The sequence below is a fragment of the Oncorhynchus clarkii genome, chromosome 12 (genome assembly GCF_045791955.1).
Source record: "Oncorhynchus clarkii lewisi isolate Uvic-CL-2024 chromosome 12, UVic_Ocla_1.0, whole genome shotgun sequence".
NCBI classification, from domain to species: Eukaryota; Metazoa; Chordata; class Actinopteri; order Salmoniformes; family Salmonidae; genus Oncorhynchus; species Oncorhynchus clarkii.
Window position 1 is genome coordinate 50,848,656 of NC_092158.1, and position 22,909 is coordinate 50,871,564.

Below are 22,909 nucleotides of genomic sequence, written 5' to 3' on the forward strand. Positions count from 1 at the left end.
AAATGGAATGGCATAAAACACCTGGAAACCATGTATTCGATGTATAGTGGCTTGCGAAAGTATTCACCCCCTTGGCATTTTTCCTATGTTGCTGCCTTACAACCTGGAATTAAAATATATATTTTTTTTTGGGGGGGGGGGGTGAAACAAGCAAGAAATATTGTGAAACAAACAAGAAATAAGACAAAAAAATTGAAAACTTTAGCGTGCATAACTATTCACCCCCCAAAGTCAATACCTTGTAGAGCCACCTTTTGCAGCAATTACAGCTGCAAGTCTCTTGGGGAATATCTCCATCAGCTTGGAACATCTAGCCACTGGGATTTTTGTCCGTTCTTCAAGGCAAAACTGCTCCAGCTCCTTCAAGTTGGATGGGTTCTGCTGGTGTACAGCAATCTAAGTCATACCACAGATTCTCAATTAGATTGAGATCTGGGCTTTGACTAGGCCATTCCAAGACATGTAAATGTTTCCCCTTAAACCACTCGAGTGTTGCTTTAGCAGAATGCTTAGGGTTATTGTCCTGCTGGAAGGTGAACCTCCGTCCCAGTCTCAAATCTCTGGAAGACTGAAACAGGTTTCCCTCAAGAACTTCCCTGTATTTAGCACCATCCATCATTCCTTCAATTTTGACCAGTTCCCCAGTCTCTGCTGATGAAAAACATCCACACAGCATGATGCTGCCACCACGCTTCACTGTGGGGATAGTGTTCTCGGGGTGATGAGAGATGTTGTGTTTGTGACAGACATAGTGTTTTCCTTGATGGCCAAAAAGCTTAATTTTAGTTTAATCTGACCAGAGTACCTTCTTCCATATGTTTGGGGTGTCTCCCACATAACTTTGGGCAAACGCCAAACATGTTTGCTTATGTCTTTCTTTAAGCAATGGATTTTTTCTAGACACTCTTCTGTAAAGCCCAACTCTGTGGAGTGTATGGCTTAAAGTGGTCCTATGGAAAGATACTTACATTTGCTATGTGGAGCTTTGCAGCTCCTTCAGGGTTATCTTTCATCTCTTTGTTCCCTCTCTGATTAATGCACTCATTGCCTGGTCCGTGAGTTTTTGTAGGCGGCCCTCTCTTGGCAGGTTTGTTGTGGTGCCATATTCTGTCAATTTTTTAATAATGGATTTAATGGTGCTCCGTCGGATGTTCAAAGTTTCTGATATTTTTTTATAACCTAACCCTGAACTGTACTTCCCCACAACTTTGTCCCTGACCTGTTTGGAGAGCTCCTTGGTCTTCATGGTGCTGCTTGCTTGGTGGTGCCCCTTGCTTAGTGGTGTTGCAGACTCTGGGGCCTTTCAGAACAGGTGTATATATACTGAGATCATGTGACAGATCATATGGACACTTAAAGTCCACCTGTGTGCGATCTAACTAATTATGTGACCTTAGAAGGTAATTGGTTGCACCAGATCTTATTTAGGGGCTTAATAGCATAGAGTGAATACATTTTCCGTTTATTTATTTATTTATTTGGGGGGGGGGGCAGTTTATTGAAACAAGTATTATTATTATTTTTTCACTTCACCTATTTGGACTATTTTGTGTACGTCTATTACATGAAATCCCAATAAAAATCCATTCAAATTACAGGTTGTAATGCAACTACATAGGAAAAAGTCCAAAGGGGATGAATACTTTTGCAAGGCACTGTATTCGTTACCATTCCACCTGTTCCGCTATGGTCATTAACGCGAGCCTGTCCTCACTAATTAAGGTACCACCAACCTCCTGTGTGCTCCACTGCCTACATGCACCTCAGCAGCCAGACAGTAGGGAGGTTTCTGTAACAGACAGATCCAAACCTAAGTCTTCACATTTGCCTCTAAAGCGTTTTAATGTGCTATGAAAAAGCCATTCACTTGATTGATTGGCTGACCCAGGGCTTTAGCCTATTAGCATCCTCCACTATTGGAGCACAGCCCATTAGCCTGTTAGCTTCCTCCACAATAGGAGCACAGCCCATTAGCCTGTTAGCTTCCTCCACAATAGGAGCACAGCCCATCAGCATCTCTGTATGCATCCTTCCCTGTGAGAGCACAGCAAGGAGGTTCTGCTCCACACTCCCTTGACCAGAGAGGAAAGGAGTTAATCAAGCTAAAAATCAGCAATACTCCTATAGTAGAAAGCAATAATCCAGCAGGAGAGAGGATTTACACAGCTACGTGTTAAAGTTGAATTGAGCATTTTTATTGCCACTAGTCAGCGGGTAAGTGAGAAGTCCATATACCGTGGTTAGCCGTTTAAATGAATCGAAATAATCAGTCCCAATGAGAATAATAATGAGAATAATAATGATAGTAGCTCATATCTCTGGGATAATGCTTGTGACCATTACTGTTGTCCAAATTGGTAATCTGCAATGTAAACTACCTATGGGCTGAACTGTGTGTGGCTTACTATTTGCAAAGGAAGCGCTACTAGGGCTGGGCGATATACCGTATTTTATTATATACCGGTATTGATGCACGGACCGGTTTGGGTTTTTACTTTACTTTCTATAATGGTATTTGAATGTCTGGTTTATTAGATATGATAAGCAGTGAGTAACGTCCATTTTTATAGTTTACTTCGCCTCTTGAGTAATCTCTCTCCACTCTCTCCATGCCGCTTTCCACACAGACCTAGCCCCGGCTCCTGTCAATCAAGGAGCGCATTTGTCGTTCCTCGACCACGAGACACTTGCGTTCATTCTGCATGGTCAATGCAGCATTTGCAACCATTTTGATGACAACGATGCAGTTGTCACTTCTTATATAAATCTACCAACATTCTATAATTACCCTATTAGCTTGTGTTTCTTACGTCTGCAAACAGCTAGTTTGTCTTTTCTTAGCAAGTTGTTCCTAAATCTTGTTAGCTGCTGATTGTTAGCCGCTAATGCTAATCGCTAGCTAATAAATGTACTGAGTCAGCGCAAGCGTAATTAGCTATACAGCCTGATAATACCAGTGATGGTGTAGACCTAAATCAGCATGTTGTTTGTGCAACAGTACCTTCTAAATGAAAGAGGAATACGCAAAGCAAGAATATGTTAGCTACATGAAGTAGCTAAGAGAAAACATTCAATGTTGGCAAAGATTATAGGGTCCCCTAGGAAACACCTATCAACACTTTAGTTCCTACCATGTCACAATAATTCCTACCTGGCATTTTCATTCGTTGTCAAACAACACTGTATTAAAAGTGTCCACTATTATATTCTAACTATATAATTAGAATATACATTCTATTTCCATGATTCCAACAGTTAACCCATGTGTTTTGCTCTAAATCCCAAGTTAAGATAGAGTATTTTGTGATGGAGGTTTAGATGCTATCCAACCTGACTGGGAGACAATGCAGGGTGGTAAACAACACGTTGCCACGCTAACAGCCAAGTTATGGAGGAGCGTGTTCGGTTGCATCGACTTAGAGAAGACATGGATATGAACATGACATAACATACATGTTTCAGAATGCTATTACTGTACTAGTTATGCTATGAGAAATGTTTGTTATCAACCTTCCTAAACTTAATCCAAACAGAGTGAAGATAAGACGTGAAACTGTTGCAATCATTTCATCAAACAAACCAAGCAAGACTGTTTATGCAAAAGCTTATCCCTGGATCACACTCCCCCATTAGATCTCTCCATTTCTACACACAGGTACTAAATTATTTATCCCACCTTTTCTTCAACCAAACCCTGTCTTCATACAGTGCGGACAGTGATTCCACAATTAGGTCCCAGAAGAAAAATAAAGACACACGCACGCGCACACACACACCTGCGGCTGCTTTAGTTAATGGACACATCCCAAATGGCACTCTGGTAGTGCACTAAATAGGGAATAGGGTACCATTTGGAATGCAACCTCAAGTCTGTTTATATTTCAGACAAAAGCTAATAGGCTCTTATCTCTCCAAGGCTGCTAATGTGTGGGTTTGCTGTGTGCTCTGTCAGTAGAGTATTTTGTGATGGAGGTTTAGATGCTATCCAACCTGACTGGGAGACAATGCAGGGAGGTAAACAACACGTTGCCACAATAACAGCCAAGTTATGGAGGAGCGTGTTCGGTTGCGTCGACTTAGAGAAGACATGGATATGAACATGATATAACATACATGTTTCAGATCCTCCCGTTTCCAAGAATTACAAAGCTACATGTTCTTTCTTTAAAGGGATATTTTGGGATTTAGGCAAGTAAGCCTTTTACCCTACTTACCCAGGAGTCTCTGCGTGCAGCAGGGTTCCAGTCGGGGAACTCTGACATACAGGCTTTTAAAAGTCCTAAACCTCACAAGACATTATGTGCCAAGCCAAGAGAGGGGCAAATCAAGTACCATTTCATATTCAGGACATAGCTGAACGTTAAGCGGACTAGCTTTTTAAGTCTGATCCAAGTACCTCAACTTTTTTCCCCCCAGAGAAATGATTCAATTCAACTTAAGCGTGGGGAGGAGTGGACTACCATGTGTGTTGAGTGCAGTGCAGTCCCATTTCACAGTTGAGCTCGTTTAGTGGCGTGCAGCATTGTCTCAGAACCCACACGGTAAAATATTAAACGGCTGGGTCAACTTCGGGCGCTTATATCGCTCTCATTACTTATTCATGTACCCCCCATTCAAGTGTAACTGAGTTAGTGTTTGTAGGAGGGTCGGGCAAACACGGCCAACCGTGGGCTGCCTCAGGCGGTGGACCGATAGACAGACACTGTGCACAAACCTCAGGAATGGGGAACGTCCTGTAGTGCGGAGACAACATGGGTCATCCATACACAGTCACAAAGCTTCAGAGAAGATGAGCTGCTTTACAGGCCTCACACGTTGTGTGTGTACGTATGTGTGAGTCAAGGGAGCCATTCAGGGTGAAGTTTCGACAACGTCTCAGCACTGGTCTCACTGTCTTATCAAAGTCATTTTGAATTCAAGGTTTTGCAACTTGAATTATTTATCTGACCACCCTGGAATCCCCGGCCACGCTTTCGCCGGGTGTGAAAGAATATACGGCACGCAAAATTATACATTGGGCCAGCAGGTATAAATATTGATGTCTCCCCCGCCTCATATTTTTTTCATCCATCAAGCAGGCTGATATCAGAGGGGTCTTTGTGTGATGTGAGCTGCTCACACTGCTGCCACTCTGAAGAGGGAAAGAGAAAGGAAGAACGAGGGAGACTGAGGCTACTGCATCAAAAGTAGTGCACTAATATAGGGAATATGGTGCTATTTGGGATGCAGCCTGCGAGGCGGAAAGAGGAAGGCAGAAGCCACTCGGGATCGGTGGGTGTCATTGAATAGGCTGACCAGCTGGCATTGAAACACAATGGGATTCAGGGCGATGAGACACTTAACTGAGATAAAGGGCCCTGCCGCGGTCTGTCGCCTGGCCTTCGGCGTTCAGCTCAGCTCAGGACTATGGCAGAAAGAAATGTCAGGGAAAATAAAGCACTGCACAGTTCAGACTGGCGAGTCAGACTCGTATGCATCAGAGGCAGACAGACTCAGTGTGGCAGACTCAGAGTGGACTGGGCCAAAATAAAGGAAACGCGTCAGTAAATGAGGGATAGAAAGTATATAGGAAGCAGGTGCTTCCACAAAGGTGTGGTTCCTAAGTTAATTAAGCAATTAGCATCCCATCATGCTTAGGGTACAAAAATGCCCAGTTGCCATTATTTTGGCTACCATGGCTAGAAAAGATCTCAGTGACTTTGACATTCTTTGGTCTCAAAGGGGCATAGTGGGTTGTGTGTATGTGTGTGTGTGTGTGTGTCTCAGTCACCAGATCTCAACCCAATTCAACACTTATGGGAGATTCTGGAGTGACGCCTGAGACAGAGTTCCAGCCACATTTACAAAATACCAAATGGTGGAATTTCTTGTGGAAGAATGGTGTCCCATCCCTCCAGTAGAGTTCCAGACACTTGTAGAATCTATGCCATGTCGCATTGAAGCTGTTCTGCCAACTCATAACGCACTATTAATTAAGACACTTTATGGTGGCGTTTCCTTTATTTTGGCAGTTACCTGTAGTTCAAAACAGTTAAGTGAACTTCTGGAATCATAAAAATAGAATGATTTATATTAAGAAGTCAAGTGGAAAGCAGCATTGTTGTTGTTTGGACCAATGTATTAACAGCATTTGACCTAACAGAACAGCATGTAAACTTATAGTGGATGTAACAGCGAGGAGGAGGAACTGCGCTGCCCGAATGAGAGGGGGTGTGTGTGGGAAGCAGTCGCAAGAGGAGAGAGGGAGAACAAAAATATAAACGAAACATGCAACATTTTCAAAAGTTTGACTGAGTTACAGTCCATAGAAGGAAATGAATTTAAATAAATAAACTCGGCCCTAATCTATGCACTTCACATGATTGGGAAGGGGCGTAGAATGGGTTTTTATATTTTTGTTCGGTATTTAAAAAATGTATGTTAAAATGTGCTTGTTTATCTCTTGCGATATGGATATTGCACATGCAATTTGGATTAATTGTGCAGCCCTATTATGTAGTATGCCATGTAAGGCATAGGTGTGGGAAGAGAGGGTCTTATAAGGACTGGGACTGAAGGGAAGTTGGTCTGGGCTGCTGGATGATTGTCCTGAATATAGGCTAGGCCTAGTCCAGACTTAAGCTGTGTTCGAATACTAACAAATAGCACTAACAGTGCTATTTGTGTCGTAAATTGAGTATGTAGTATGCTTATTGGTAATAGTATGGATACAGTTAGTATGCTAAAAGTTCCCAGATGTCGTACTACATTTGCCAAAATACGAAGTGTACACGCAGTGGAAACTATTTCTGTACTTTTAGGGCCCATAATGCAATTCTTCAGGAAATGGGCGTGACTTCAACGTTTTCAGATTTGAAGAAAATGGCGGAAAATATGGCAGCCAAAGTGCGACGAGAGGCGATACAAATTAATTGCTTAAACTAATTATGACAAATGTAAAGAAAATGTTGAGCAATGTTATTAAGTAATGACTTTCAATTATTTACTCTACACATTATGTTGGCTGACAATGTGTTGGCTGGCTATGGTATGCTTACAAACCGCATATCATTACAGCAGTAGGTACTACCGGTATGTTAGCTAGCTACCTCATTAGTTGGCTACAAATACATTGAACTTGCCAGTATTTTAACGATATGCTATCTAACTAATTACCCAATGTTTGTTGACTTGATAGTCACATCGGTCTTAGCTAAGTGGTATAGTCATTGTGCGTTCACAATGGACATAAATTCACTAGCCAGTAAGCTTGGGTGCTTGACTGCACTGGCGTTGTGATTGTCAGAACACTCAACCTACGCTCTGAACGCTCCAAGAGGGGAAAACGCTCAGAATTTACAAATTGACAATCTGACAACGCTCTCAATTTAAGAACACCCAGAGCGCACTCTAGCACTCCAGATTGAATTTACGAACAACAAACTGTCTAGATAGTAATTTGTTATACTAACAAGCTAGCAAGAAGTTGCATAGCTACAGAATCAACTTCCTGTAGACAGGCGTTGCACTAGTAAGCTCAACTGAAAGGATACTGTCTGTTTCCAATATACTAAAATGAAATAATAGTGTATAGTATGTAGGATATACTCATTAAGTAGTATACAGTATGTTAGTATGGGTATTTCAACACAGCCTTAGACTGGGAGGCAGATGCATAGTACTCTAACACAGCGAGCCAGTCTTAGAGAAGTCTCTGTAAAGAGAGTCAGTCTTGTAAAGGCCTGGAAGACAGAATGAAGCAGTACAGTAAGCCAGTCTTGTAGAGACCTGGAAGACAGAATGAAGCAGTACAGTAAGCCAGTCTTGTAGAGACCTGGAAGACAGAATGAAGCAGTACAGTAAGCCAGTCTTGTAGAGACCTGGAAGACAGAATGAAGCAGTACAGTAAGCCAGTCTTGTAGAGACCTGGAAGACAGAATGAAGCAGTACAGTAAGCCAGTCTTGTAGAGACCTGGAAGACAGAATGAAGCAGTACAGTAAGCCAGTCTTATAGAAACCTGGAAGACAGAATGAAGCAGTACAGTAAGCCAGTCGTATAGAGACCTGGAAGACAGAATTAAGCAGTACAGTAACCAGTCTAATAGAGACCTGGAAGACAGAATGAAGCAGTACAGTAAGCCAGTCGTAAAGAGACCTGGAAGACAGAATGAAGCAGTACAGTAAGCCAGTCTTGTAGAGGCCTGGGGCCCCTCTCTTCATATGAAATGCAACAGCACCAAAATCATGAATAACTATGATCCTAGTCAGTCAGTAACTTAGTTAACTAATGAAACACTCATGTAAATGTGCACAAGCCTATTCAGCCAAATTATACCAAAACAACAGCCAACTTGCAGTGAAATAAAGAGGGGCATGTATCTTGCCAACTTTTCAGTCACCTTCGCATCAATAAACAGGCAGGGGAACGAAGTAGTTTAACAAAAAGTGTTCACAATAGTCAGTATTATAGCTAGTAAATATATAGTTGTTATTTTCTAGAAAACTAGCTACAGTCCACTTAGCTAGCTAAGGTGTTGAACTCAGACTGATGGTGGGGGTTAAGTAACGTTAGCTAACTTTCCCCCCAGCAGTTTCAATCTAGCTAGTTTGCTAGCTAATGGCATTTTTATTAAATCAGACGGATAAGCTCAGCAAATAAAGCTATTTGTTTTCCCTTTTCATTTAAATACAGCTTGCCAATTGCTAGTAAAGTAGGATGAATAAATCAGAAGCAGGCTAAGCAATGCCAAGTTCATGCCTTTTACCAACACAAATCGTGTACAAGTACAAAAGAGACAATGAGCTTCAAGCAGATCCTGCTAGTTTTATTCCAGGACTTCAGGCCGAGGAGTAACAAGCAACTTGTTTGTAGAACCAGCCTCTTCACCAAATGTTGTCCCCAGTCAGCTCCAGACTCTTCATCTGGACCAACGTCACAGGCAAAAATCACTGGCTCCGTCATGCACTTGAGGGGGGCGTTGCTTAATTGTGCACGCGCTTCACGCAATTGTTAATTTAGCAACCCGGGGGGGGTTGCCATCTACAAGGAGTGTACGTATATTCTATTAGTAGTAGGTGACAGGTGCACCGGTTTGTGTCAAGAACTGCAACGCTGCTGGGTTTTTCACGCTCAACAGTTTCCCGTGTGTGTCAAGAATGGTCCACCGCCCAAAGGACATCCAACCAACTTGACACAACTGTGGGAAGCATTGGAGTCAACATGGGCCAACATCCCTGTCGAACACTTTCGACACCTCAACGAATTGAGGCTGTTCGGAGGGCAAAAGGGGGTGTAACTCAATATTAGGAAAGTGTTCCTAATGTTGTGTTTATTTTTTTCCCCATTATATGCTTGACAAGCAATTCCCTTATTCCACGACTTGGCACTGTACATACGCATGGTCATGGCTGTGTGTACATTTACACACTCAAGCAAACGTTCATATTGATACATCTCACACTTTGCATGGAAATGATCCCACGCATGGTTTACACACAGATTTGTGCCTACGCATGATTGATAAATGAGGCAGTGAGGCTGAGTGAGTCAGGCTTGTAGAGGCCTAGAAGGAAACGTGAGAGTCTGTGGTACAGTAGGCCTGGGAGGCAGTAGAGGGAGCCAGTTTGAAACCTGTTCAGTAGGGCGGGCCTGTCTGCTGTGTGACCCGGCCTGTCTGGCCCGCAGCAAGAGACCCCCCTGCAGCTACAGACCGTGTATGTGTGTGTTAGAGGCGGAGCCGGCACAGAGAGCAGCCAGAGCCAACTTCTGTCCCCCTCTCAGGGGTAAAAGCACAACTCGTTCTTTCTGTGCCTCTGTCCTCCCGGTGAACCCCTCTCTAATTGCGCAACACCAGGAACATTGTGCGAGACAGTGGTGGTGGGGTGGGGGTGGGTCGGTATGCACATCAAAAACAAAAATCGACAAATTTTGTAGAATCATGGTGGGGGAAAATAAATAGTGAGGGCGAGTCAAGTCACATTTCATTCATATCCTCGCTCTCTTTTCCAATAGCCCTTTCTCTCTCCCCCCCCCCCCGCCGTAGCAACACAAGCTTCCTTTCCGCTGCAAAGTACTGTAGAGGGGGGGGGGCAGGACAGGCTGGCTCTGTGAAATTGTAAAGTGCAGCCAAGAACAACTCTGCTGACGCTCCTCACCATGGCACACAGTGTACCTGACCGTACCGGCCTAACCCCTAGTCCTGCTCTGCTCTGCTTTCCCTGAGCCCCTGTGCTGCCCTGGCTGTACTTTTTGCCGCGACACACCCTGTTCCTCTCTCGCAAACACTGTTTCATAAGTGTTCTTTCCGATTGGCTCCTCTATGGCCGGGGCAGGTGACCTGCTGGGCTGGGTGTACAGTCAAGACTGCCAAGGCAGAGAGAGGACACGGCAGAGCAGAGAGGGCTCAGTGCCACCCAGCAATGGAACACAAGGGAGGAAGAGAGGGAGGTAACTTTGCATGGAATATCCAGAGGGAATGTGTGTCAGAAGGTGTTCTGGAATGGCTGGTGCATCTAGGCATCTATGTCCATTATCATATCAAGTTGTACACCCTCATTCTCTCTGTACTTTTCTCATGGAAAAGGAGGAGGACTTCTCCCTCCCCGCGGACAGTCTGTGTCTGGTAAGCCACCCCCTCTACCCCCCCGATTCTCTATCCATCTCTTTCTCTTTCTGTGCGCTGGGGTAATCCTACCAAGCCCTCTCTCCCATGCAGCCCCAGTGTATGTACTGAACCTAACCCGGCAGTATAGCCCAGCAGTATAGCCCAGCTGCAGACCCAAAGCCTGCGTGGCTAATCGACTGGAACCCCGACCACATCCCTGCATGGACACTCACTTAGGCTCAGCTTTGGGCTATCTCCCTCCACATCGTCTCAACGCCCTCGCTTTCACAATCCCTCACTCATCACTTCACCTCTCCAGCCACACACACAGGGATGGACGCAGCCCCAGCGCTAGACATCCTGTTCTGAAGAAAAAAAACAACAGCGAGAATTCGCTACCCAATCATCATGCCACACATATCTCCGACATGAGCGACCCTGATTGGTAGAGGGATGGGGGTGATGGGACGTCAGGGGGGCGGGGCAAGGATAGGGGCTGAGGTTTCGGGAGTGGGCCAGGGGAGTGGGGGCAACGGGGGCTGGGTGGGGGATTGGAGAGCAGCGGCAAAAGCTCAACAGTGCATTAGGGACATCGCAGTACGATTCGTTCCACTCAGAGAACTTCAAAGGAGAGGCAGAGATAATCCACCCCAACATTAGCCCGGAATCTTCCGTCCGCAGAGGTTCCCCTGAACAACGACTGGGAGGTGGTGGAGGGAGAGGAGGAAGAGAAAAGGCTGGGGTTGGGAGATGGAGGGATTTTATTTTTTTTGCCAGTAAATCAGAGATGATTGGAATGCGCCCGTCTCCCTGGCAGCAGAGAGAGATACCTACTGTACCACCATAAACTGTCTTCCTTTTATGATACCCATTCATAGGCTAAACATTTCAAGTAAGAGAAAAGGTCTCAAATGAACCACTAATGATCTTCAGCATAGTATCTCCTTGATAGTAAATATCAATGAAAGTGAAGGTGTGGTAGCCTGGGTGCCAGTCTGCTTCTGCTCTCTCGTCAACTCCTTATGGAATTGTCATGCAAACATGTTTGGCTTGACAATGAAGTAGGCAAAAGCCCAAACAGATCTGGGACCAGGCTAGTGGTAGCAACAAATAGAGAAGAAACAAGAAGCCAGTGCCAGTTCACTCTGAAACACACTGACATTTCAACAGCTTCCCTTGATATCTACCATACTGACAAGCTAAAATACACTTCTAGTCAGAGAAAGAATCTCAAATCAAACATAAAATATTCTGGATTGAATGTCCTCCTCCTTGATGACAGTAAATATCACTGAGATGGGAAGTATACTATAAACCCTCCTACCAATGAGGTGCCAATAGAAGATCAAAGGATCAATACACCTGATCAGTGCCTGGCTGACACTTTAAACTCAATGATTTCCCCCCACTATCAATTCCCCAGGGCTCACTGGCCTTAGCGGTAAGATAAATAGAGCCTTTGGGGCTGTCACTGGGACTTTCTGATGGAACAACAAGTGATATGTTGACTTCCACCAAGAGAGAACAAGGCCAGATAACAGAGAGAGAGGCTGGAGGAGATCAGTAGAAGGTTGTCCAGGCAAATCATTGCGTTAAGCCTATAGACTAGTACAGTACACATACGCCATAAACCTACAGTCCAGCACGCAGATTAAAATTGCCTGTGCAACTTGAGTGGAGGTCATTTGCAATGTAATGTACTATAGCCATAATAACACGGTCATGACGGTCTATTTATACATACATACAAATATATATACGTATATATACAGTGGGGAGAACAAGTATTTGATAACCTGCAAAAACGCCAGTGTTTCCTACTTACAAAGCATGTAGAAGTCTGTCATTTTTATCATAGGTACACTTCAACTGTGAGAGATGGAATCTAAAACAGAAATCCAGAAAATCACATTGTATGATTCTTAAGTAATTAATTAGCATTAAATTGGCATTTTATTGCATGACATAAGTATTTGATACATCAGAAAAGCAGAACTTAATATTTGGTACAGAAACCTTTGTTTGCAATTACAGAGATCATACGTTTCCTGTAGTTCTTGACCAGGTTTGCACACACTGCAGCAGGGATTTTGGCCCACTCCTCCATACAGACCTTCTCCAGATCCTTCAGGTTTCGGGGATGTCGCTGGGCAATACGGACTTTCAGCTCCCTCCAAAGATTTTCTATTGGGTTCAGGTCTGGAGACTGGCTAGGCCACTCCAGGACCTTGAGATGCTTCTTACGGAGCCACTCCTTAGGTGCCCTGACTGTGGAAGACCCAGCCACGACCCATCTTCAATGCTCTTACTGAGGGAAGGAGGTTGTTGGCCAAGATCTCGCGATACATGGCCCCATCCATCCTCCCCTCAATACGGTGCAGTCGTCCTGTCCCCTTTGTCTCACTAGACCACATGACCTGCTCCCATTCCTCCTCTGGATCATCCAGATTGGCAAACTTCAGACGGGTCTGGACATGCGCTGGCTTGAGCAGGGGGGACCTTGCGTGCGCTGCAAGATTTTAATCCATGACGGCGTAGTGTGTTACTAATGGTTTTCTTTTGAGACTGTGGTCCCAGCTCTCTTCAGGTCATTGACCAGGTCCTGCCGTTTAGTTCTGGCCTGATCCCTCACCTTCCTTATGATCATTGATGCCCCACAAGGTGAGATCTTGCATGGAGCCCCAGACCGAGGGTGATTGACCGTCATCTTGAACTTCTTCCATTTTCTAATAATTGCGCCAACAGTTGTTGCCTTCTCACTAAGCTGCTTGCCTATTGTCCTGTAGCCCATCCCAGCCTTATGCAGGTCTACAATTTTATTTCTGATGTCCTTACACAGCTCTCTGGTCTTGGCCATTGTGGATAGGTTGGAGTCTGTTTGAGTGAGTGTGTGGACAGGTGTCTTTTATACAGGTAACGAGTTCAAACAGGTGCAGTTAATACATGTAATGAGTGGAGAACAGGAGGGCTTCTTAAAGAAAAACTAACAGGTCTGTGAGAGCCGGAATTCTTACTGGTTGGTAGGTGATCAAATACTTATGTCATACTTAAAAATCATACAATGTGATTTTTTTGGATTTTTGTTGTAGATTCCGTCTCTCACAGTTGAAGTGTACCTATGATAAAAGTTACAGACCTCTACATGTTTTGTAAGTAGGAAAACCTGCAAAATTGGCAGTGTATCAAATACTTGTTCTCCCCAATCCTGTCTACAGACAAATCCTTCGACATCATCATTTGTTTTTTTCTCCGACATTCACTGTCAACTGTGGGACCTTAAATAGATAAGTTTGTGCCTTCCCAAATCATGCCCAATCAATCGAATTTACCCCAGGTGGAGTTCAAGTTCTAAAAACAAAGGATTATCAATGGAAACAGGATGCATCTGAGCTCAAATTCGAGTCTCATTGCAAACGGTCTGAATACTTACAGTTGAAGTCGGAAGTTTACATACACTTAGGTTGGAGTCATCAAAACGTGTTTTTTCAACCGCGCCAAAACTATAGTTTGTTAACAAGTAATCTGTGGAAAGTCGAATAGGACATCTACTTTGTGCATGACAAGTCATTTCTCCAACAATTGTTTACAGACAGATTATTTCACTTATAATTCACTGTATCACAATTCCAGTGGGTCATAAGTTTACATACACTAAGTTGACTGTGTGCCTTTGAACAGCTTGGAAAATTCCAGAAAATGATGTCATGGCTTTAGAAGTTTCCGAAAGGCTAATTGACATCATTTGAGTCAAATGGAGGTGTAACTATGGATGTATGTCAAGGCCTACCTTCAAACTCAGTGCCTCTTTGCTTAGCATCACGGGAAAAATCAAAAGAAATCAAGACCTCAGAATTTTTTTTTGTAGACCTCCACAAGCCCTGGGTCATTCCCTGGGAGCAATTTCCAAACACCTGATGGTACCACGTTCATCTGTACAAACAATAGTACACAAGTATAACCACCATGGGAACACACAGCCGTAATACCGCTCAGGAAGGAGACGCGTTCTGTCTCCTAGAGATGAACGTACATCGGTGCGAAAAGTGCAAATCAATCCCAAAACAACAGCAAAGGACCTTGAGAAGATGCTAGAGGAAACGGGTACAAAAGTATCTATATCCACAGTAAAACAAGTCCAATATCGACATAACCTGAAAGGCCGCTCAGCAAGGAAAAAGCCACTGCTCCAAAACTGCCATTAAAAAAGCCAGACTACGGTTTGCAACTGCACATGGAGACAAAGATTGTACTTTTTGGGGAAATGTCCTCTGGTCTGATGAAACAAAAATAGAACTGTTTGGCCATAATGACCATCGTTATGTTTGGAGGAAAAAGGGGGAGGCTTGCAAGCCGGTGAACACCATCCCAAACGTGAAGCACAGGGGTGGCAGCATCATGTTGTGGGTGTGCTTTGCTGGAGGAGGGACTGGTGTACTTCAAAATAGATGGCATCATGGGGGAGGAAAATGTGGATATATTGAAACAACATCTCAATCAGTCAGGAATTTAAAGCTTCCCGCAAACGGGTCTTCCAAATGGACAATGACCCCAAGCATACTTCCAACGCTGTGGCAAAATGGCTTAAGGACAACAAAGTCAAGGTATTGGAGTGGTATCTTTCATCACAAGTCAAGGTATCTTTCATCACAAAGCCCAGCAAGGAGGCCTATAAACCTAACTCAGATACACCAGCTCTGTCAGGAGGAATGGGCCAAAATTCACCCAACTTATTGTGGGAAACTTGTGGAAGGCTACCCAAAACGTTTGACACAAGTTAAACAATTTAAAGGCAATGCTACCAAATACTAATTGAGTGTATGTAAACTTCTGACCCACTGGGAATGTGATGGAAGAAATAAAAGCTGAAATAATTAACTACTATAATTCTGACATTTCACATTCTTAAAATAAAGTGGTGATCCTAACTGACCTAAAACAGGGAATTTTTACTAGGATTAAATGTCACGAACTGTGAAAAACTGAGTTTAAATGTATTTGGCTAAGGTGTATGTAAACTTCTGACTTCAACTGTATGTAAATAAGGTATTTCAGTTTATTTGTAATACTGTACATATGCCAAAATGTCTAAAAAACATTATGGGTAGTGTGTGTAGATTGAAGACACATTTGTTTTATTTAATCCATTTCAGAATAAGGCTGTTACTAAAAGTGCTATTGTGTTATTTGAAATAAAATACAAATCGTATTCTAATGTTACCCAAGGCCTTCAGAAAGACAAACAAATGATTCGTTTTGCAATAGCATTTATTAAATATATTAATTACACTGTTAGAATGTTGCAGTCAGAATGACGGCTCATTAGTTTGTAGGGGGGAGTCAGAATATTGCAGTCCATCGAGGCCCAGCGGTTGTAGTGTTAAAGAAGGATTTTTAAGCCTTGACTAGAGTTGTCAAAAAAGTAGGCTAAATGTGAACAGTTCTAACATTTTTAATATGCGCCTTGGAATTCAATAAGAGGGAAGCACACGGTTGCACCCCCGATGTGTCTTTCTTCATACACGTCTGGCCTACTTCTAAGCTGAAATGCCTGTGAGAAGGACCATGACGGGCATTGGCTAATAAGAATTGAGATATCAGAGATCTATGTGAGTGAGAGGTGCTTCGGAGCACGGCAGCCGGGAGAAGGGAATTATAATGATTATATTCAAGGGCACAACGGCGACTTTCGCCGCAAAAGGAATGGATTTTTAGGGTGCAATACAGCCACACAAGGGGGGTGCCAGCGGGAAATTTGAGGCCTGGTGGTAATAGTATCAAGTGCTTGTTAAATTGTGAATGAGAGACTGATGAAGTGTGTGCGTGCGGCTTGCACAAGAAACAAAGCAGAGCTCACGCCTTTCATGTATCACAACTAAAGTTGCATAAATAACGCTAAATTAAGCATATAGGAGGACCAGTTTCTTTGTCAAACACTCAACACAGAAAAGCCGCATGTGTGCACTTCCTTTGAAATCGTTTGGAGAAAATAACCTTGCCATTTAATTAAGCTATGTTCAATTTTGTCTATAAAATAATACAAATAATGCCATGGAATTCTAAGCAAATGTTTTCTGCTAAATAAACAAGTGTAGACAACAGCAATATGGCATGGCCATATCAGGGCCTAACATAAGGACAACTCAGAGTATGCAATTCTGTTCTTCTGAAATAGACCACATTTTCTTCATATCATGCTTCTTTAGACCTGTCCAAAATACACAATGGATTTAGGCTATAGGCTAAAATTAGGTGTAGGCTATATTACATGGATTTATTAGACTTTTTCAAATGTAGACGTGGCTTGTAGGCTATGCGTGGAAGCAAGGAGATGCTACATTTGTTCATGTTAATTAACAGTAAATTACCGTGAGACCGACAGTTATTTGCTTGACAATGACCGGCTGACCAAGTTTCATGACTGCCACGGCCTTGACACAATTGAGACATGGATTGTGTATGTGTGCCATTCAGAGGGTAAATGGGCAAGACAAAATATTTAAGTGCCTTTGAACAGGGTATGGCAGTAGGTGCCCCGGCTTGAGTGTCAAGAACTGCAACGCTGCTGGGGTTTTCACGTTCAACAATTTCCCTTGTTTATCAAGAATGGTCCACCACCCAAAGGACATCCAGCCAACGTGACAGAACTGTAGGAAGCATTGGTGTCAACAATGGCCAGCATCCCCGTGTAACACCTTGTAGTCCATACCCCAACAAATTGAGGCTGTTCTAAGTGTAGGTGCTAAATGAAATACATTCTCATCACTAGAGACAGACATCAACCTATAAATACGGTGTTCACGTTGATGTTATTTTCTACTGCTCTGTCTCCAGCGGGTCTTGTTGCTATGCACGTTGCTAACGAATGAGCGGTCCCTTTCATAACATATTGTGGGAGTGTAACATGACAGAAACATACCAGAAATGTGCTAATTAGCCCTTAAAAAAGAAAATTCCACCCAAAATCTATCTTTCGGTATTTGTTTCATTAGCCCATTGTTGACATAGTCCCAAAATGTTTTGCTTGTCAGCAATCAAGTTTTCAAGATACCTAACTTTGAAAACACAGAAGTCATCCCGTATGATGCATTTTGCATCATATTAATCAAAATGCATCATATGGAAATGATTTCTGTATTGTTAAAGTGAGGTATCTTAAACTTGATTGCTGACAAGCAAAACACTTTGGGACTATGTCAACAATGGACTAATGAAACAAATCGTTATTGGGTGGAATTTTCCTTTAACTCGCAGTCACAATTCTTCATACTTCTTTAATCGAAGAGGACCAACACCTGTCCACAGGCAATCTACTCTATAGGAACCCACTGAGAAGTGCCCCTATGGGGAAGGAAAGGAACAGGAAAGGGGGATACTTAGTCAGTTGTACAACTGAATGCATTCAACTGAATTATGTCTTACGCATTTAACCCAACCCCTATGAATCAGAGAGGTGCAGTGGTCTGCCTTAATCAACAGGTATACGAAAACATGAGTGCAGACTAGTTAGCTGATAAAGAAATACACAACATAGCCTAAATATCGCTCGGCAAATTTGATTAAATCTGGCCTATTACACTAAGTACTAGGCCTACATCAGATATTTCACTATGGGAGAACTGAACACTAAGGTAGACAGCTCCGCGTTCACCTGAAAACACCTTTTAATCTCTATTTAAAAATCAGCTCATTATCAAGACACAATGCTCTGAATGTTCAAATTCTTGGGCTTACAAAATCAATGAACCTGCCTGGAGGATCACTCAGCAGTAGTAACAGCATGGCTGTTTAATCCAGACAGCAAACACAGAAATCACAGCCCCTGAAGTCGCTCAACTCTCACCTCTCCCTGGCTGGCTCATTTAACCAGTGAGCGTGGCAAATTAAAAAAAGAACTCCTTGCCAAGCGTACGCCACGCCACTGGGAAGGCAGGGAGGAAACCTGTCTACTTAAACACTTCCTACTCCCTGCTCAGCTCAACCATTGTCTCTTGCTGAGGGGTGTATTATTAACTAGGCCTTCCCAGCACCAGCCCTCAAGCCACCACTGTTAAAACAAGGTAACAGTCAACATGTCACCACCCCCCCACGAATGACGCAGCACCCCCTTGGGCCAATCAGTGTCATTTTGCAAATGTCAGATCCATATGGCAAGACGCACCATTCACCCAAGTTTCATCAACATTGGGCGAGTTGTGTCTGGGATATTGTGTGGGTTAAATACTCATTTCCCTGAGCATGTGTGCCAAATTTCGTTACTCTGAGTCAATCAGATCAAGAGATATAAACATGAGTTTGTAATAGCCCCACTGTATGGTCGATATGAATGTTCTTGGATTTGTTGAGTCTTGACAGTGTTTTCATCATGTACACCAAATTTTGTTACAATACAAATAACCTTGACTGATTTATATGCATTTATGTGAAAAACCATGCCCACGTGAATGTTTATTTGACAATAGCGGCCATGTTGTTTAAGGTACTTGCCTGGAAAATATTGTGTTGAGAGACCTTTGTCTATGGATGCAAAGTCCACTATATATACAAAAAAGTATGTGGACACCCCTTCAAACTAGTGGATTTGGCTATTTCAGCCACACCCGCTGATGACAGGTGTATAAATCAAGCACACAGCCATGCAATCTCCATAGACAAACATTGGCGGTACAATGGTCTTACTGAAGAGCTCAGTGACATTCAACGTGGCAACGTCATAGGACGCCATCTTTCCAACAAGTCAGGGCATCAAATATTTGTCCTGCCCCAGTCAACTAAGTGCTGTGATGGAGAAAAGGAAATGTCTAGGAGCAACAACGGCTCAGCCGCGAAGTGGTAGGCCACACAAGTTCACAGAACGGGACTGCCGAGTGCTGAGGCTGCATATGGCAAGACGCATCATTCACCCAAGCTTCGTCAAAATCGAGCCAGTGCCGTCTGAGATATCGCTCGTGACTAACGTATGAGCGTACGGAAACAGATCCACAGTCTTCTCACCGATTTCATCGTGGGGGACAACAAACAGGGTGGTCAGGGGATAGAGAACAGGTGGAGGGGTGGCCGTCCGATTAGCAGCAGCAGGGAAGAATCCCAAATGGCATCCAATTCCCTTGATAGTGTACTACTTTTGACCAGGGCTCATACGGTCAATCAAAAGTAGTTCATGATTAAGGGAATAGGAGTTCCAATTGGGATTGCAACCCAGAAACCCAATCCTCCACTACTCCAATGATTCAGGTTAAGAGGATAGAAATGTATTTCCAATAGCCTGTTAACCCTCCCCTGACAGAGCCACCCGCACAATTCCCCTTTGGACCCGACCCTTGTCCCCGAACTTAATTATAACCACCAAAACCACTCAACTAAGACTAATGGATAAATAAAATAGTACCATCACATGTTTTTGTTATTCTCTGTACTGTGGCGTGGGGGGGACTCCAGCACATTGACAGCGTTGTGTATTGCAGCTGCGATAACCCGATAAGACCCGGCCCACGCATGTTCCTGCAGTGGCAGGACTCAGGAGGGAGGTCTATAGAAGGGAAATGGGATCGGCAGCAACTGCGTGACAAACACGGACATCACTTAATCTAAAGGCCCCGTTGCTAAGTGGCGGGCCCAAATGAAAGAGGAGCTCTGGACACATCGATCTGCCGTTTGAGGTTATTAGTGGGCCTTTACCACAGAGGGTGTGTGCTGTGTGTGTGTATGTGCGTGCGTTTGTGGTGTGTCTGTGTGTGCGCGCGAGGTTGTATGTGTACGTGCCCGTTTGTGTCTCAGGGGACCACTGAGTCTGTCTGCTCTGCTCAGCCTCCCTCTCCATCCTGGTAATTAAATCGGCCATTTGGACCTAGTTAGCTGCCTACCTCTTTCCACTCTATACAACATACTTTACGGGAGCCTTGCCTGACGTAGCCCCTGATTGTTTTCCTCGGGGAGGCTGCACGGGGCATCCTGAGCAGATAGCACAGGGCAGGCTACCCCTGGTCTCAGTCAAACTACATTATGGACAGAGTTGGTCTGAGTGTTACATCATTCAGGTATAAAGCCTAACAGACTACAGACGTAAAGTATCTCTATTTTTATTTTATTACAAGCACCGACTTTGCTGATTGCTACTTTACTGAGGAAAAATGGACTTACTATAACTGTGACAAGTGGTTGTCTCACCTAGCTATCCTAAGATGGACGCACAACTGTAAGTTGCTCTGGATAAGATTGTCTGCTAAATGACTACATTGCAAATGTAGCCCTTTCACCATCTCCCCAATGGATGGACGCAGGATTGTGTATGCCATACAGCTGGACAGACAGAGAGACCAACGCACATGTCATTATAACAACAAACGATACACACACACATTACGCACACATTGTCCCCACCTTCCCTGTGCCAGCCACTCACCCTCTCTAGGTCCTGGCGTAGGTGCGTGAACAGTTTGAGGCGTCGGTACAGCACGTCCTGCTCCTGCTGCGCCAGGTTATCGACCTCGTCTCTCTTCAACGTCACCAGAGGACGGTTGAAGTTGGACTTCCTCCTCAGCTTCCAGAACTGGTACAGAAAATCCACGTGGGCGTCCGGCAGGCCCAGGCTCTCTGCCACGTCTTTGGGGTCCACCAGGCGGTAGAACTCGTCCTCCAGCTCCTGTAGCTTCTGTTTGCGCTGGCTAGCCTTCTCCCGCTCTATCTGGTCCCGGTCTGGACGCTCTGCCGGCGGCCGCTCGCTGGTCGCTTGGTGGTGGTCCGGCGCAGTTACGGAGGCTCTGTGGTCGTTGCCGTGTCCAGCCCAGTCTGGTTTGCTGCTGGCACCAGCGCTGTTGGTGTGGTTACTGTTGCCGGCCATGGCGTTGTTACTGTTGCCGGGGGCGGTAGTGCTACTGTGCTCCAGGCAGTAGGATTTGAAGCGCACTTCATCGTTCTCTGCCAGGATGGTGCGCATCTCAAGGCCATGGTCAAAGGCGCAGGTCACATGGAAGGCCACAATGCAGGACGGCATGGAGCACTGGAGAGGGAGGGAGGTGAGGAGGAGAGGAAGCACAAGGGAGTAAAGGAAAGATAAGTTTCAATATGAGTGTCACGTCAAACACTGCTTCAGAGTTGTTAAACACGCATACAGAAGACGGGTACACAGTCCCGCAATCTGTAGGGGAAACAATAGTTTGTCCCTGACGATGTTGTCTTCACACAAACATGGTAATGACTGCTTCGCAATACTGTCACAACTCCTTCCTCTGCCACCACAAAGAGAAATATGTGTGACAGAGATAGTGTTCAGAGAAATTAGTGTTCAGCTAAATTTCCTCGGTCTGCCTCTATACTGTCTACCCCAGACAAACAGGAGCTCCGCTATCTCCTGGCCTGTGGGCAACACGATCCACATAAAATCTTGGTTCCTATAAGTATCAGAAGCCACAGAGAACAACAAGGAAACCCAGATCTGTCCGTGCCTCCCTACATTACAACCGCAGTCTAAAAATCAAACCTCTGCTGTTGCCTTTCCTCAGGCCTATCCATTTCAGACCTCACCAAAGACTGCCTCTGGGAGAGGTCTCATGTGGGGACGAGGGGAGGATGGGTTATAGCAGTGTTTTCCATGCCATCAGAGAGCAGCAGAACAAGAGGCCCACATTCTCTAAGGGCCTGGGATGACAATGACAGGCCTGCTCAGCTCAGGGTCTGCGTCCCGAACGGTACCCTATTCCCTATCTAGTGCAGTACTTTTGACCGGGGCCCACAGGGACACCCATACGGCTCTGGAAAAGTACTGCACTATGTAGGGAATAGAGTGCCATGTGGGACAAAGCCAAGGTGTCCCTGTGGCTGCCTGGGAACTGGCTCTCCTCTGTCGCGCCCTCCCTCCCTCCCTCTTTCCCTTTCTTTCGCTCTGTCTACAGAGGCCCAACTCACAGAAGATATCACAGCCCACTTGTCACTGGCCCTCTCCTGTGCCCATTCTCTCTCTTTATCCCTCCCTCTCTCTCGCCGTTCTCCAGAGGCCCAACGCACTCCCATCACTGAAGCAGAGAACTTGTGGCTCTGACTCTCCCTTTCCATGCTTTCCCTCTTCATCACAGTAGAGTATTCCACTTGTCTCAGTGGCTGTCTCCCTCCTGAGGGTTGAGAGCCCATACGGCTTTGTCTGCCATGATGAGGCGAGAGAGATAAGCCAGAACTGGAAACCACTATTCCTCATCTCTTTACCCTGCAGCTTGGTTATGCCCTCAATACCAGCTCCCCACACTGACTCCCATTGTCAGTCCGCTAAACATTAAATGGAAGTAGTTATTTTCGGTCCAAATATATCACACTGTCTGGTGGATAGTGGATAAAGA

At 44.5% G+C, this 22,909-nt stretch overlaps 1 protein-coding gene across 3 annotated transcripts in view; it reads right to left on the reverse strand.

Moving 5' to 3' along the window:
* Nucleotides 1-22,909, reverse strand: part of LOC139420780 (protein Jade-1-like) — a 141,958-nt gene that overhangs the window by 29,707 nt on the left and 89,342 nt on the right. For all 3 annotated transcript variants that reach the window (XM_071171038.1, XM_071171036.1, XM_071171039.1), the window contains one exon: nt 20,983-21,579. In XM_071171038.1, coding sequence (XP_071027139.1) covers nt 20,983-21,579 — 597 coding nt within the window. The remainder of the gene's footprint in view (nt 1-20,982; nt 21,580-22,909) is intronic.